The sequence below is a fragment of the Chelonoidis abingdonii genome, chromosome 13 (assembly GCF_003597395.2).
Source record: "Chelonoidis abingdonii isolate Lonesome George chromosome 13, CheloAbing_2.0, whole genome shotgun sequence".
NCBI classification, from domain to species: Eukaryota; Metazoa; Chordata; order Testudines; family Testudinidae; genus Chelonoidis; species Chelonoidis abingdonii.
The window spans coordinates 2,844,543-2,858,860 of NC_133781.1; the positions used below are offsets into that span (position 1 = coordinate 2,844,543).

The following is a 14,318-nucleotide window of genomic DNA, read 5'->3' on the forward strand; positions in this document are numbered from 1 at the left end:
TATTAGGATGCAAATCTCACTAAACCCATCCCCCAATGAGATGGAAAAATTGGACCAATTCTGCATCTGCATCCCATGAGAACATTCAGCTGGAAGTGAGCAACTGCCTGGTGTCAGGATGGAGGGAAGCCATGTGATATGTCTGCCATGAGGATACAGCACCTGCTGGGCATAGTCTTGACCTGGGTGAGATAAGGGGAAAACTAGGGGTGCTCCTGGGGCCTCTGTTGAAATCCCAGATGGATGCTTTATAAGTCAGTTTAACCAGATCCTCACCTGTGTGAGCACCTTTTAGGATCCCACTTTCCTCAGAGGGCTGAAGATCTGAGACCCATGGCTCTTCCCCTTGTTCCAGCTGAGAGATCACATCAGGTTTGGAAATCAGAAATCCTGCTCCAGGGAAGATAGGGTGAATTATCAACGTGGGTAACAAAAAGATTCAAAATGTACATTCTAGCCCATTCAAAACAGTAAAATCCTTTCTGACATCCCTCCAAGTCACTGGACACCCAGTTAAATCCTCCTCCATTAGCAATCCCTACTTTGAGCAAGTACAGCCAAATCTCTGGAAGAGGGGGTTCCCATTTAATAGTCCACCAACCAGGACAGAATCCCTTCCAGAGCTTCCCTCCACTATAACCTGGCCTGAACCATGACGTGCTGAGGCACAACCTCTCTATGTAGCAAGGTGCCGCCTCTCAACTTGTACATGTTGGTTCAAACAAAACAATTCTATCTCAGGGCCTCCTCTTATTACATTTCTCTTGTACAAATGGGGCTCTAGTTTAGGCACCCCACTGCCTGCAATCCTGGCTCTGTAGCCAGGGAAAGCTTCTGTCTTAGGGAGGCAGGTCCCAGGACATCTCAAAATACTGATAAGGCAGCTTTATGTCTCAGAAAGAAGAGACTCCAGCCACAGGGGAAGGCAGCCTGTAGCCACTGCTGACCGACAGAGATGGGCTCAGACATGGTGAGAAAGTCCTAGGGAAGTCAGGACCAAGGAGCATGAGCTAGTGGGACTCAACACAGTAAGGAAGAGAAGGCAGCAGAATGCAACCGTTCAGGGGGATTAGATGTCAAAAAAAGCACATTTGTGGAATTGAGACATCCAGTGAGTGCAGAGGCAGTGGGAGGCAGTTCTGGAGAAAGCTGGGGCATTAGTCTTGCTCCCCAATGACAGCCTCTAAATATTAAGGTCTTGCAGCAGCAAGACTGTAGTTAAGGCTGCATCAGAGTTTTCTGTTTGACAGGGTCTGTACCTCAGTGTTGCATTTTTTTGCAACTATGCCATAGGGAATTTGAACAATTCATGTATGGGACCATCTCCACTGTGTATTTTGTATCTGCATGTTGGAGGTAGGGTGGGGTGAAATGAATGAAATCCGGGAAAGCTGGAACACCAGAAAATCCCATTTTCCCCAGTACACATTTGCTACTCAAGTCACTAGGACCCTAGATGTCATAACAGCGGCCATCGCAAACTATGGTCATCAGAGGTTAACAACTTCATTAAAAAGAAGGGTCCCAGGAGGAGCTGTAATGAAAGCACACTGGCTCTGGATGAGTTCCTGCCATGTCACCTGGGGTAAGTTACACTGTTTTTCCAAAGGGTAATTGTTGGTTACTCTCGTCAACAAAAGAGTTCCATGAAAGTAAGATAGCAGTAATTTGTCTTTTTCATGTACATTGTTCACATCAATGGTTCTCAACCTATTTACCACTGTGGGCCACATGTGTGACCCACACATGGTATTACATGGGCCACATCCACACAGATATACACCCGTGCCCCTGCCATGGCCCTGAGGATATCACATGGTCTGCAGCTGTGTGCTGATTGGGCCACAGGTTGAGAAGCACCGGTTTACATGTTTTTACCAACTGGGGCCAGGGGGAGGATGTGGCTTTCTGAATAGAATCATAGAATATCTGGGTTGAATATCTTAACTTTCTATTCTCTTACAGATAGGGGTTCCTACTCAGTTTTCGGTTTTTGTTTTGAGGCAAGTCATTTAGACGTTGCAGTAAAATATTATATTTTATATATAATCTATGAAGCGCCACAAAGATAATAGTAATGAATGTACACATTTATTGGCATTTAAATTGTACATAAGTAGACTTGGCCAAATTAGATTTTTTTTTTTTAAATATAACTTCAAAGGATAATATCACTGTTTATTTTTAAGCATATATTTTTCAATTTATCCACTTAAATTTTCACAGTTGCCAGAAATTGTGTGGGCAACAGACAAATATGGAGGTTCAAAAAGAAAGGTTTATAACTTAACACACACGGTCTGTGTCAAAATATACAAACACTAAAATTCTCAAGCAGCACTCTTACTTTGCCGATCTCCCATTGATTTTTTTTTTGTCAGTTTGTGTGTACAGTGAAAACATTTGCCAGCATTTACTGGTAAAAATCTCATCCTTCCAAGCCTACTCTTTTTTTAAAAAAAATTAAGTATTTTTTAATTTTCTTAAGTTTAAGATTAGTGAAGGCTGCTCACACCAACAAATTAAAGCATAAAAATTTAGGAAATACAAAAATGAAGGATTCAGAGAATCAAAAAGTTGCAAAGTCAAGCACTCAAGTCAGAAAGTGCCAAGAATGCGCAATGCCCATGCAACCTTAGTTTGCCCCCCTTGTGGATTCTGATAATATAGGATCATGTAACTGAAGAGATTAATTTATTTACCCAGATCCATTTGGTGCACAAGCCACTTCTGCTCTGGGAATGAATCTCAGTTTTGTAGGGAAGGAGCGTTGTCTGCCTCATTTACTGCAGAATGCTAGAAGATTTGATGTGAATGAGGCAGAGGATTGCAGACGAGGATGGATGTTTTTGTGATTAGGGTGGTCAAATGCCACCTGGAGATGTGTTCTATCCCTGCTTCTGCCACAAAGTGTGTGTGTTGCTGGGCAAGTCACTTCCAAGTCTTTTCACTTTTGCATGTTAAAGGCTGTCCCATAATGCACATACAGAAGGGGCCTGCATTAAGTGGTCCGAATGAACATTGCCCAGGCATTTCCTAACATCAGAGCGTTTGACTTTGCAACTTTTTGATCCTTAACTTTGTATTTCCTAAATCATTTAGTTAATGGATGGAAGCAACCTTAACTAATGATGTGCCAAGTTATTTGCGATGTACTGTAGTAATGTTCCAGAGCCCCAAGTCAGAGAGGAAGGCCCCTTTGCCACAAGCACTGCACAGGTTAACACGACCTGTGATGGGGGAGGTGCTCCTGGCATGTGCAGCATGGGAGCAGGTGTTGGGACTCTGCATGGAGCCACTGGCTGAACCCTCTCACTCACCAGGGCTGAGACAGCTTGGGAGTGGGAGTGGCCTCTGGGGAGAGAGAACTAGGAGGCAGGGGGTCCTGGAGGGAAGCACTGGCAATGCCCAAGCTGTGGGGGAAGCTCAGGCTAAGGTTTCTGTGTTAGAAATAAAGCCAAACCCAGGAGAGATGAGCGAGCTTAGATGCTGGACTCAGACTTAGCCGAGGACAGTTTGGGACTCACCCTGGCTACGCAGCCAAAAAGATTTTATGTCAAGCTATTGGGGGAAAAGATGCCCTAGTGGGGGAGGACAAGTCAGAAGGGGAGGAAATTGATACCACAGATTGCTGAGAGGCTGTACTGCTTTAAAGAAATTTGTTTCCAACCAGAGTAATCAAGACGGGGAGCATGAAGAATTGGTGAGAAAGGAAGAACCTGGAGAAATCCTGTGGCATGATGATGCACCAGGAGGGGGGGGGGGGAAAACAAAAAAACAAAAAAAAAAAAACACAGTCTCAGCAAGGGCAGAAGCCCCAACCCTCCATACATTTAGAACTTAGGCCTGGATGCTGAAATCGACACAACCCTGCCTTCCTTCAAGGTGGAGGGACAGGATGAGACCCAAGGAGGCTCTCTCATCCTCAATCCCCATTAATCCGCTAAAGGGTGTGTAGGGGACACCCCCCATTCATATGGGTTCTGGGTCTGATGACACTGACACTTAAGGAACTAGACAAGACTCCCTTTCCCGCCCCCCAGCAGAAGCCAGTCTGAGTGCTTCAGAGACACCTATGAGGAGAGGCTGAAGGAACTGGGATTGTTCAGTCTGCCAGGGCCGCCCACAGGATTCAGGGGGCCTGGAGTCTTCAGCGGTGGGCCCCCCATCGAATTGCCACCAAAGACCGGGCACTTCGGCAGCAGGTCGCGGGGTGGAAGGACCCCCTGCCGCGGGTCTTCGGGGCACTTCAGCTGCGGGTCCTGGAGTGGAAAGGCCCCCCCGCCGCTGAATTGCTGCCAAAGACCCAGAGCAAGTGAAGGACCCTGCTCCAGGGGCCCCAAAAAACTCTTGTGGGGGTCCCAGCAGGGCCTGGGGCAAATTGCCATTTTGGCCCCCCCCTCTGGGTGGCCCTGCAGTCTGCAGAAGAGAAGAATGGGCGGGGGACGGTGGGAGAAGATTTGATAGCTGCTTTCAACTACCTGAAATGAGGTTCCAAAGAGGATGGATCTAGACTGTTCTCAGTGGTACCAGAAGAATGAACAAGGAGTAATGGTCTCAAGTTGCAGTGGGGGAGGTTTAGGTTGGATATTAAGAAAAACTTTCACTAGGAGGGTTGTGAAGCACTGGAATGGGTTACCTAAGGAGGTGGTGGAATCTCCTTCCTTAGAGGTTTTTAAGTTCAGGCTTGACAAAACCCTGGCTTGGATAATTTAGTTGGGAATTGGTCCTGCTTTGAGCAGGGGGTTGGACTAGATGACCTCCTGAGGTCTGCTTTGTGAGTCAGGGGGTTGCGACTAGATGACCTCCTGATGTGCCTGTCGCAACCCTGATATTCTACTGACTCACCTCAGTCCCCCATACGCTTCTGACACCAGAGGAGTATGAGGGAATCCTTACCCAGCAAGGTACAATTCTCATAGTTCTCAGCTGTGGATTGACAATCCCTGTAGAATGTCTCGCTGTTAGTTGGAGGGGGTCTCCAGCAGTTAGTTCCATATCCTGCCCCAGGTTGAAAATACCACAGCCACATTCCTCAGAAGGTTCACCGGCATCTTTATATCAACTAACCAACAGGACCATACACATCTCCTCCGCGCTTAAAAAGCTCGCGGCGCGCACTCTCGCGCTCGAGACGCGGGGTCTGCAGGTCTCAGAGAGCAGCGACACGCGTAGAGGGGCGGCGGGAGGGGGGGGGGGAGGAGGAAAAAACCCTCAGCCCCAATGAGTAGGACCCTTTCCCTTGCAAGCAAGAGGAACTTCTGCAAAATTAAAGCGCTTATCATAAAGGACAAGAAATTCCTGGCCTGTCTGGCTCAGAGGATGAATTCAAATAGGGCACAGATGCTTCCCCGTTTCCTCCCAATAGGCAGTTTTGGCCCCTTTGTGCTGCTTAGCACTTCCCCCATAGCAGCAGAACAAAACCTCATCCATTTCAGAGCCATTCTACAGAGCCTGGGAGCAGCTAAGAAACTCACCAGCATCACACGAATTTCTGTCTGCTCCTGCTATTCTGTTCAATACATTAGATACACGCTTCTAGTGGCTGGTCCGCAAGAAGGTAATAGTCTACTACTGCCACTAGTTAGTGGCAGACCCATGAGAAGTTAGCAGACTATTACTGCCCCAGCAAATGGTATACTACTTTAGCTTGAGTGGTAGAAGTCCATGCTGTAGTTTCCAGACCCACATGCATATTAGCGAAAGGTGGATCTGAAAGTAGCACAAGAACATAAGAAGGGCCGTACTGGGTCAGACCAAAAGTCCATCTAGCCCAGTATCAAGTCTACTGGCAGTGGCCAATGCCAGGTGCCTCAGAGGGAATGAAGAGAACAGGTAAGCATCCAGTGATCCATTCACTGTTGCCTATTACCAGCTTCTAGCAAACTGAGGCTAGGGACACTTGAAAGCATGGTTCTGTATCCCTGACCATCCTGGCTAATAGCCTTTGATGGACCTATCCTCCATAGACTTACCTAGTTATTTTTTAACCCTGTTATAGTCTTCACAAAATCCTCTGGCAAAGAGTTCCACAGACTGACTGCGTTGTGTGAAAAAAATACTTCCTTTTGTTTGTTTTAAACCTGTTGCCTATTAATTTAATTTTGTGACCCTTAGTTCTTGTTTTATGCAGAACAAACAACATTTCCTAATTTACTTTCTCTGCACCAGTCATGATTTTATAGACTTCTATCATATCCCCACTTAGTTGTCTCTTTTCCAAGCTGAAAAGTCCCAGTCTTATTAATCTCTCCTCATATGGCAGCTGTTCCATACCCCTAATCATTTTTGCTGCTCTTTCCTGAACCTTTTCCAATTCTAATATATCTTTTTTTGAGATGGGGCAACCACATCCACATGCAGCATTCAAGATGTGGATGTACCATGGATTTATATAGAGGGAATATGATATCTACCCCTTTCTTAATTATTCCCAACATTCAGTTCACCTTTTTGACTGCCACTGCACATTGAGTGGATGTTTTCAGAGAATCATAGAATATCTGGGTTGGAAGGGACCTCAGGAGGTCATCTAGTCCAACCCCCTGCTCAAATCAGGATCAATCCCCAAAAAGATTTTTCCCAAGTTCCCTAAGTGGTCTCCTCAAGGACTGAACTCACAACCCTGGGTTTAGCAGCCAATGGTCAAACCATTGAGCTATCCCTCCCAATGACTGCTATGCTGACTCCAAGATCTTTCTTGAGTGGTTTAGCATCTAATTTAGAACCTCATCATTTTAGATGAATAGTTGGGATTATGTTTTCCAATGTGCATTACCAACGTATTTAGTGTAATCAAAAATCTTGTTAAAGCCCCTTCAAGCCCACAGTGTGTGGAGCTGGAGCTGCCAATATTGCTATCCCAGTGCAATTGATCTTCTCTAACACAGAGAAAAAAGTTTCAGAGAACCAGGAATTTTCCCCTGGGCAGCAGCACAAATTTTTGCAGCACTCCAAAAGCTTAAAAAAAAAAAAAGATTGCTCTTCCAACCAGTCTGGAGGATAAAAAATGATTCAGCCTTCTCCTTAAGCTGCCACACTGCTTTCCCCAGTCTGTCGAGAGGCAGCCATCTCCGCTGGTCAATTCCAGGCTGCCCTTCAGAGCTCTGCCGGCATCTGTGAAACTGATTAGAAACTCACTCTCTCCTGCTGCCCGCCCCACCCCAGTGAAACTCCACAGTAACAGAGGCTGCATGGGAGTTATTCACTGAGGGCGGGGGCAACGGGAAGCTCCTGGGGAGCAGCATAACAGAGATCCCCACAGACTGCTTCAGACCTTATCACATTGCAACTAGATAGGGGCTCCATCTCTTGTCTGTCTCTAAGCAGAGTCCATGGACTGCATCCCAGTAAGAATTCCAACAACCTCAGTGGGCAGAGTAGACGTTCCCCCTCAGTTTTAAGAAGGGCCAGCAGATTTTTCACCCCCTACTCCCTCCCTCTGTGTATTTCCTACCCCACCTGCCCCTCTCCAGGACAAGCCCTTCAGCGGCTCCCTGGAAATCCCCTACCTCAATAAGCTGTGCTGCATCCTGCACCAGCTGTGTGGAAGCCATTTCCCTGCCCCGTCTCCTGATCTGGAACGAAACGTGGAAGCAATTCTGCAGCCAGTCAGGGGGAGAAGGGCGATGGGGCAGGGTCCATAAGGGGTGTGTTAGTCCATTTCACACACCAATTCCCCCCAAGCTCTTTCCCTGCAGGCAGATGCTCTGGACTCTGCAATGTTGGAAAAAAGGTCACTTCATTACAGTGCAGACGTGGCCCTTCCCACAGGACTAAACCCACCAGGACATGTTCAAACCCTCCCAGTAACAAAAAAAAGAAAAAAAATCTCTGAAGCAAATTCTAGAAAAGAGCAGAATCAAAGGAGACGCTTTGGGGGATCCCCCAACACTGTCCCCAGGGCAGGACATTTCCCCCAGCAGTGTGGAGACCAGGCAGAGGCAGGAACTGGCTTTTCCTCTCTCTGCTGCTCAATGGAAGTTATGTTTCCTCCAAACCCAGAAGTTCCTGCAGTTTCAAGAAGCAAACAGATGTGAACCAAATCCCGAGAGGATTTTATAACATTTGAGGAGCTGTGATTAAAGCAAAGGAGTGCTAGGTGGATGGAGAACCTCGAGGATTCTTGAAATTTCTATACCCCCAGAATAGAAAGCCATCACCTTCCTACTTCAGAGACAGTCCTAGTGGGAAGCAACCCTCCCAAAGGATGTTTACCCAGAGCTTTTGGGACTCCATGGGGTGAAAGCCTCCATGGGAACCAGAGAGGTGTTGTGATAATTGAGCCTACAAATTTACCCTAATTGTGAGCTCACCTGTAAAAAGGGAGTGAAAGTTAATGAACCATGACAGTGAGCAATAACAAATATTAATGGGAATAGTTGCAAAAGGGAGCCAGACAGACAGACTGCATTAGTCCAAAGAACAAAAAAGGCCTCCTGATATTACTCAAGGACTGTGTTAAGATCATGCTTGGTAAATAGGAAAAGCAAGAGACCAGAAATAAATGAACCAAAATTGGTGTGTTGAAAAGTAGGCCCACCCGGCAGATAAAATAGCGAGCGGATGGGCTAGTCTATCCATCATTCCCTTTGGGGGTCCACAAAAGAAAAGGCTCTGGGGAGAAGTGCAATCACAACAATGGCTGACTGAAAGAAGAAGAAGGAGCAAGCTACACCACCTTATCTCCTGGGATCCACCATTACATCCCTGGCCCATCCCCATGAGTCTAAGACGTTGTGACCAGGCCAAGAGGAAGACCCTGGTTCTGCCTAAATCCCAAACCTTTCCCCTTCCCCCAGCATAAGAAAATATGAGTGTGTTTGAGAAACACAGATATTTTGAATATCCCCCAAAACCTGAATGTTCAGGAGCCACTTGCGAGAGCCACCAAATCAGATTACAAAAATGCTCAGGGCCCCAATCCTTCCCACATGGGGCCCTTCACATGGGTCTTTTCAGGGGTGTCACGATATTCACAAGAAGGGGGGGGTCACATAGAAACATTTACACAAAGACCCTCCGCCGGTCTGATGGATCAAACGCTTCCATTCAGAATTTTAATACAGGGGAAACTTTCCCCATCATCGTGCAGTTTGACGGGACTCCTCAGCAAGGAATAAATCCCAGTGCTCCCCACCCCCGTTTTCCCCCTCCCTACGCAGAGATGATGCAATCAGATGTCACACATTTTTCCACCCGAATTTTTACCCCTCATCCTGACAACACCCCAATGGAGAAAAAAAAGGGGGAGACATTTGGGGCCCTGTTCATGCCCCCCCCAATCCCTTTCCTCTCCCCTCTACTGCCTCCTTGGCCTGCCTCCCCGGAGCGGCAAACAGGCAGCAGCTGAATTGCTGTTAACTCAGTTCCCAGCCCTCCGTACAGTGACAAGGAGGCAGGGTCCCAGGGGATCCGAGCCTCCCTTGGCCGCTGGTGCAGTCACTTTCCTGCCCGGCCCCACCCTTCCCCCCGGGTCTCTCCCCTCACCTGCAGGCTCCGGCTCAGGGGCTGGTGTCGGCAGAGCCCGGGGCTGCCTCCAGCCCCCGCAGAAAGTCCCCCTGGCTGGGGCGGGGGGGATCAGCAGCGGCTCCGCCCGGGCTTCCCCCGGCTCACAATGGAGGCAGCAGCAGCAGCGTCTGACCCAGGAAGTTCACCAGCCAGCAAACAAGCCAGGGATGGTTCCCTGCGTGCCGCCACATGTAGCAATAAGCAGGGCCCTCTTGCGGTAGCAACCAGTGAAATGAACAAGCTAGAAGCAGCCCCTCCCATTGCTGGGCCAGGGCCAGAGATTGCACTGGTTTTAATTGAGAAATCAGGCCAGATTAGCTAAAGGTGTGAACGTAAAGCGCGGTAAACCCCTGCATCTGTGTGAACGCCGATTCCCTCCTTCACTTTCCATGCAGCCCTCTCCCTAATCTGTCTTTAAATCAGTTTAGTTTATATCAGTGCAATCCCCTTTGGAGGGCACTCATACATTGGGCTAGTGACAAACAGGATTCGAGCTCCCTGGAGCCACGTCCCTTTTCTTTTCAGGATTCCTCAGCCAAACCCCTAGTCCCCGCCTCCCAAATCCCTGCCTCCCGGAGTCTCCTTATAGCCACTCCCTCCTAGAGCAAGGTGGGGGAGGTCTGTGTTAATTAGTGTCAGGGTCTTCTGTCTGTTTAAGGCTCCTACTCAGACAGGAACCCAGCTGGCAGGAAGAACCTTCAAGGGGAAATATTTTCATCACATTTGTGGAAGTGTCCAAGACTTATGCCAGTGTAAATGCAGAGCTGGAGGGGTCTGGGGTTTGCAGGGGTTGATCTGGGGTGAAAGGCATGTTTGGCTGAGGGGAGACTACTGGTGTGGGGAGATGGGGAGAGAAGTGGGGAGTAGAGCTTTTCCCAGTTGAGACAGAGAAATAATGTATAGTTTTTTTCTGGTCTTTTCCCCCTCTCTCCTTTTCTACAAGTTTTAGACCAAAAATACGCAGAAACAATCATCCCCTTAGGAAGGGGTATGATGTGAAATGTTTAGAGAGGAAAACTGTCCCAGAGTGAGCAAGGGACCCAGGTTGCAGAGGGGCCAGTGGTGCAGGTGGAAAGAGAACCCAGGAGTTCTGGTTCCCAGCCCTTTCCCAACCCACTAGAGTCCATTGCCCCTCCCAGAGCTGGACATAGAACCCAGGAGTCCTGACTCCCAGCCAGCCAGCCCCTCCCTTTTAATTACTACCCAGTCCTGCTCCACCCCTCACTGCCTGGAAGCAGAGAGCCTGAGCCACCAGATGTCACAAAATCCCTGCCAGAGGCCCTGGGACAAGATCCAGTTCCCAGTGAGGCGATGCTCCCCTTCATGTCTCACTGTAACTCCCTTCCCTGCAACACCCTCAGCTCAGAGGACCATTTGTGTATGAGAGAGGAACCAGCAAGATGTGCTAACCTGCCCCAAGGGCCTGGAGTATTTCAGTGGCCGGGGTGTGGGCGCAGTTGCCTCTGCTTGATTTGCTCCCAGCTTCCTCCCCCATCTCCTCTTGTGGCCAGGGAGATTTTGGATGGGGACAAGACCCTGCCCCCTATGCCCCAGCTTTGTGGGGACAGTCAGTCAGTGGAAGGTAGTTACAATCATAGAATATCAGGGTTGGAAGGGACATCAGGAGGTCATCTAGTCCAACCCCCTGCTCAAAGCAGGACCAATCGACAACTAAATCATCCCAGTCAGGGCTTGTCAAGCCTGACCTTAAAAACCTCTAAAGAAGGAGATTCCACCACTTTCCTAAGTAACCTATTCCAGTGCTTCACCACCCTCCTAGTGAAAAAGTTTTTCCCAATATCCAACCTAAATCTCCCCCATTGCAACTTGAGATCATTACTCCTTGTTCTGTCATCTGCCACCACTGAGAACAGTGAGACAGTCTAGATCATCCTCTTGGAACCCTTTTCAAGGTAGTTGAAACAGCTATCATATCCCCTCGATTCTTCCTTTCTCGCAAGACAAACAATCCAGTTCCCAGCTGCTCTCATAATCATGTGCTCGCAGCCCCCAATCATTTTTGTCACCTTCTGCAGGACTTTTTCCAATTTGTCCACGTAATTCTTGTAGTGTGGGGCCCAAAACTGGAATAGTACTCCAGATGAGCTCACCAAAGTTGAATAGAGGGAAATGATCACTCCCTCAATCTGCTGGTAATGCCCCTACTATACAGCCCATAATTGTGGTAGCCTTCTTGGCAACAAGGGCACACGGACTCATAGCTAATTTAGCCCATCATATTGTATGTAAGGTTTGGGGCTTAGTTTTTCCAATGTGCATTACTGTTACATTTTATCCACATAATTCATTTGCCATTTTGTTGGCCAATCACTAGTTTTGTGAGATTTTTAAAAAGTTCTTTACACAGGCTCTTGGTCTAACATCTGAGCAGTTAGTCATCTGCAAAACTTGCCACCGCTCTGTTTACCCTTCTTCCAGAACATGTATGAATAAATTAATAGGATTGGTCCAAAACCAGACCTTTTGGGGAACACCACAGTTACCCTCTCCATTCTGAAATTTACCATTAATTCCTACCTTTGTTTCCTCTCTTTTAACAGTTCTCAAATCCATGAAAGACCTTCCCTTATTAATCCCATACAGCTTAATTACGTAACAGCCGTTGGTGGGACCTTGTCAAAAAAGCTTCTGGAAATCTAAGTCATCCTGATCCTATCCCTAACCCTCCGCATATCTAGCACTCCTCCGTTATGTCACTGCTAAACTTGCTGAGGGTGCAGTCCACCCATCCTCCAGATCCAATGAAGGTATGAAAAAAACGGCCCCAAGGACCACCCTGGGTACTCTGCTGATACCGACTGACAACAGACATGAGCCAAAATGGCCAAATTACACAAAAGAGCAATTACTTTATATATTTTTTGCTATGTTTTATAGCAGCCCAGGTTTTAGTGGCGTTTACCTTATAGGTTAGATAATTGCAAATAATACAATGCTTTTTGACTTGCTTTCTGGATAAAGCTATTGACAGCTTAAAGATTACCTTAAAAGGGAATGTAATAAAATTAGCCTAAATTTGGTGCTTTTTACAACAAATCGTGCTCCTTAAACACTGAGGAAGAAAAGCACTTTTATAGTGCTGCTAAGCTAATAGGTTTAATTACATAGCAGTGTCAAATTTTTAGCTAATTGACTAATTGTTATAGTCAACTAAATCAATCAAATAATATTTTGCCTGAATTTAATTAACAAAAATTAAGACACCAAGAAACGTTTTAGCATTTTACAAATAGTTAACTGCTGTGTTTTGTTAGCAACTACAGAGTTAACTGTTACTTTTTTTAAATTACTTGCTGTTTTTTAAACAGCCACTTTTTATTAATAAATTACATTATAAAGTATTGTTCTGGTTTTGAAATTTTCAATGCTTACATACTTACTTACGGTTTTTTTTTTACTGTGCTCTTAAAATTTTTTAACTTGTTTTTAATTTTTCTGTTTGTTGCCTGCCCGCTTGGCCCAAATTTGCTTTTTGGCTGACCGTTTCTTTTTATGAGTACTGGCTTGTTTTACTCCAGTTTAGCTAGGAGGTGGGCTTTTTTACTAGCCTCCACCCTTCCTGGTTTCTCTTTTTAAACATTTTTTACTTCCAGATTACCCAAGTTCTTCCTTGTGAGGTTGCACCTTGGACAGGAACGCAGGCCCATTGGTGTTAACTATTATTCATTTTTTTTTGTAGCAAACACACTGCTGTTCATGGCATGCTGAGCACAAATGGCTACATTTTGACAAGTTTCTGAAGGACTGGTACTTGCTTGCCAGGGCATTTTTTTTTTTGCCTGGAAAGTTTTGTTTTAAGCATGCAAACTTGCCCTGGGCCGTAGGTTTTGAGTTGCTGCTGGTTTTTATGATTTAGCTTTTAATTTGCTTAATTTTATTATTCACGTACACATTTTTTAAAACTTTTTTATTGCCCATTCTGCTACAACTGGGGTGATTATACCTGCCACCTTTCCCAGTTACCTGCTGAGGGTTTGAGGAGGAATGCTAACCCCTTTTTAAATTCTTTAGACTTACTGTGGCTCGCAGAGTTGGGGCACTTTTTTAATTATCATATTTTATAACATACTAACATTACTAATCAAAGCACAGTCAATCATAAAATATACAGGGTAAAACATTGATGGTGTTAAGTTTTGGTCATGGCTTTCCCCTTTGTAATGTGCTTTACGCAAACGGTGACATAATTTTTGTTACCAATCTATTCCTTCGTGTCAGGTGATTAGGCTCTGACATTGCAGAATGGGGAAAGATATAAGAAAACACACCACATCGACTGAATTTACACGCTTTGATTAATAAATATATAAAACAATCGGAGAGGATGTCTGGGAACCTTCCACATAACTGCCGAAAATTATTAATGCCCAAGCCTCTAGAAGTCCATTTTTATACTTACAGCATGTTCGTAGAGCTGGCCTACTGTTGTGTATAACGTGTCAAAGAGGGGAGGATGGTGGAATGTGGAGATTATTTTGTATACAGCTTGCCTAGAATTTTCCGATACGCTTCTGCTTTTGTGGGAGGGCTGTTTTTTACAACCCCTTGAATTCATCGCATGCATTTTTTTATAAGATGATCCAGTCAGGTGGCTCGCCTGTGGCATCTTTGTGTTACCAAGCACCGGCTCGGGTCATCAAAGGCACACTCGCTTGGATTTGAGTACTGGACAGTTATAGCCTTTGCAAATGTAATTTTATGTTTTGTAACTTGTATTGCCCCTTTGTTTGCCTTGTTCTATACTTTTTTTTACGAGCCAGCTGGGGCCAAAGCAGTTTTTTTTACTT

General features: G+C 46.2%; 2 protein-coding genes across 11 annotated transcripts in view; one reads left to right on the plus strand and one right to left on the minus strand.

Annotated features, from left to right (window-relative positions):
- Positions 1–9,679, minus strand: part of LOC116824959 (zinc finger protein 707-like) — a 32,942-nt gene extending 23,263 nt beyond the window's left edge. For 2 of the 9 annotated variants that reach the window (XM_032780637.2, XM_032780636.2), the window contains exon 1: positions 9,490–9,643. Coding sequence is in view for 5 of the 9 variants with exons in the window: in XM_075072042.1 (XP_074928143.1) it covers positions 277–390; positions 4,900–5,032 (247 nt within the window). In the remaining 4 variants the exon portion in view is untranslated. Of the gene's footprint in view, positions 1–276; positions 391–4,899; positions 5,055–7,511; positions 7,717–9,489 lie in introns of all 9 variants that reach the window. The other 7 variants (XM_032780641.2, XM_032780639.2, XM_075072042.1 and 4 more) reach the window with 6 other exon arrangements.
- Positions 1–14,318, plus strand: part of LOC116824971 (uncharacterized) — a 187,079-nt gene that overhangs the window by 70,948 nt on the left and 101,813 nt on the right. The window lies entirely within an intron of this gene.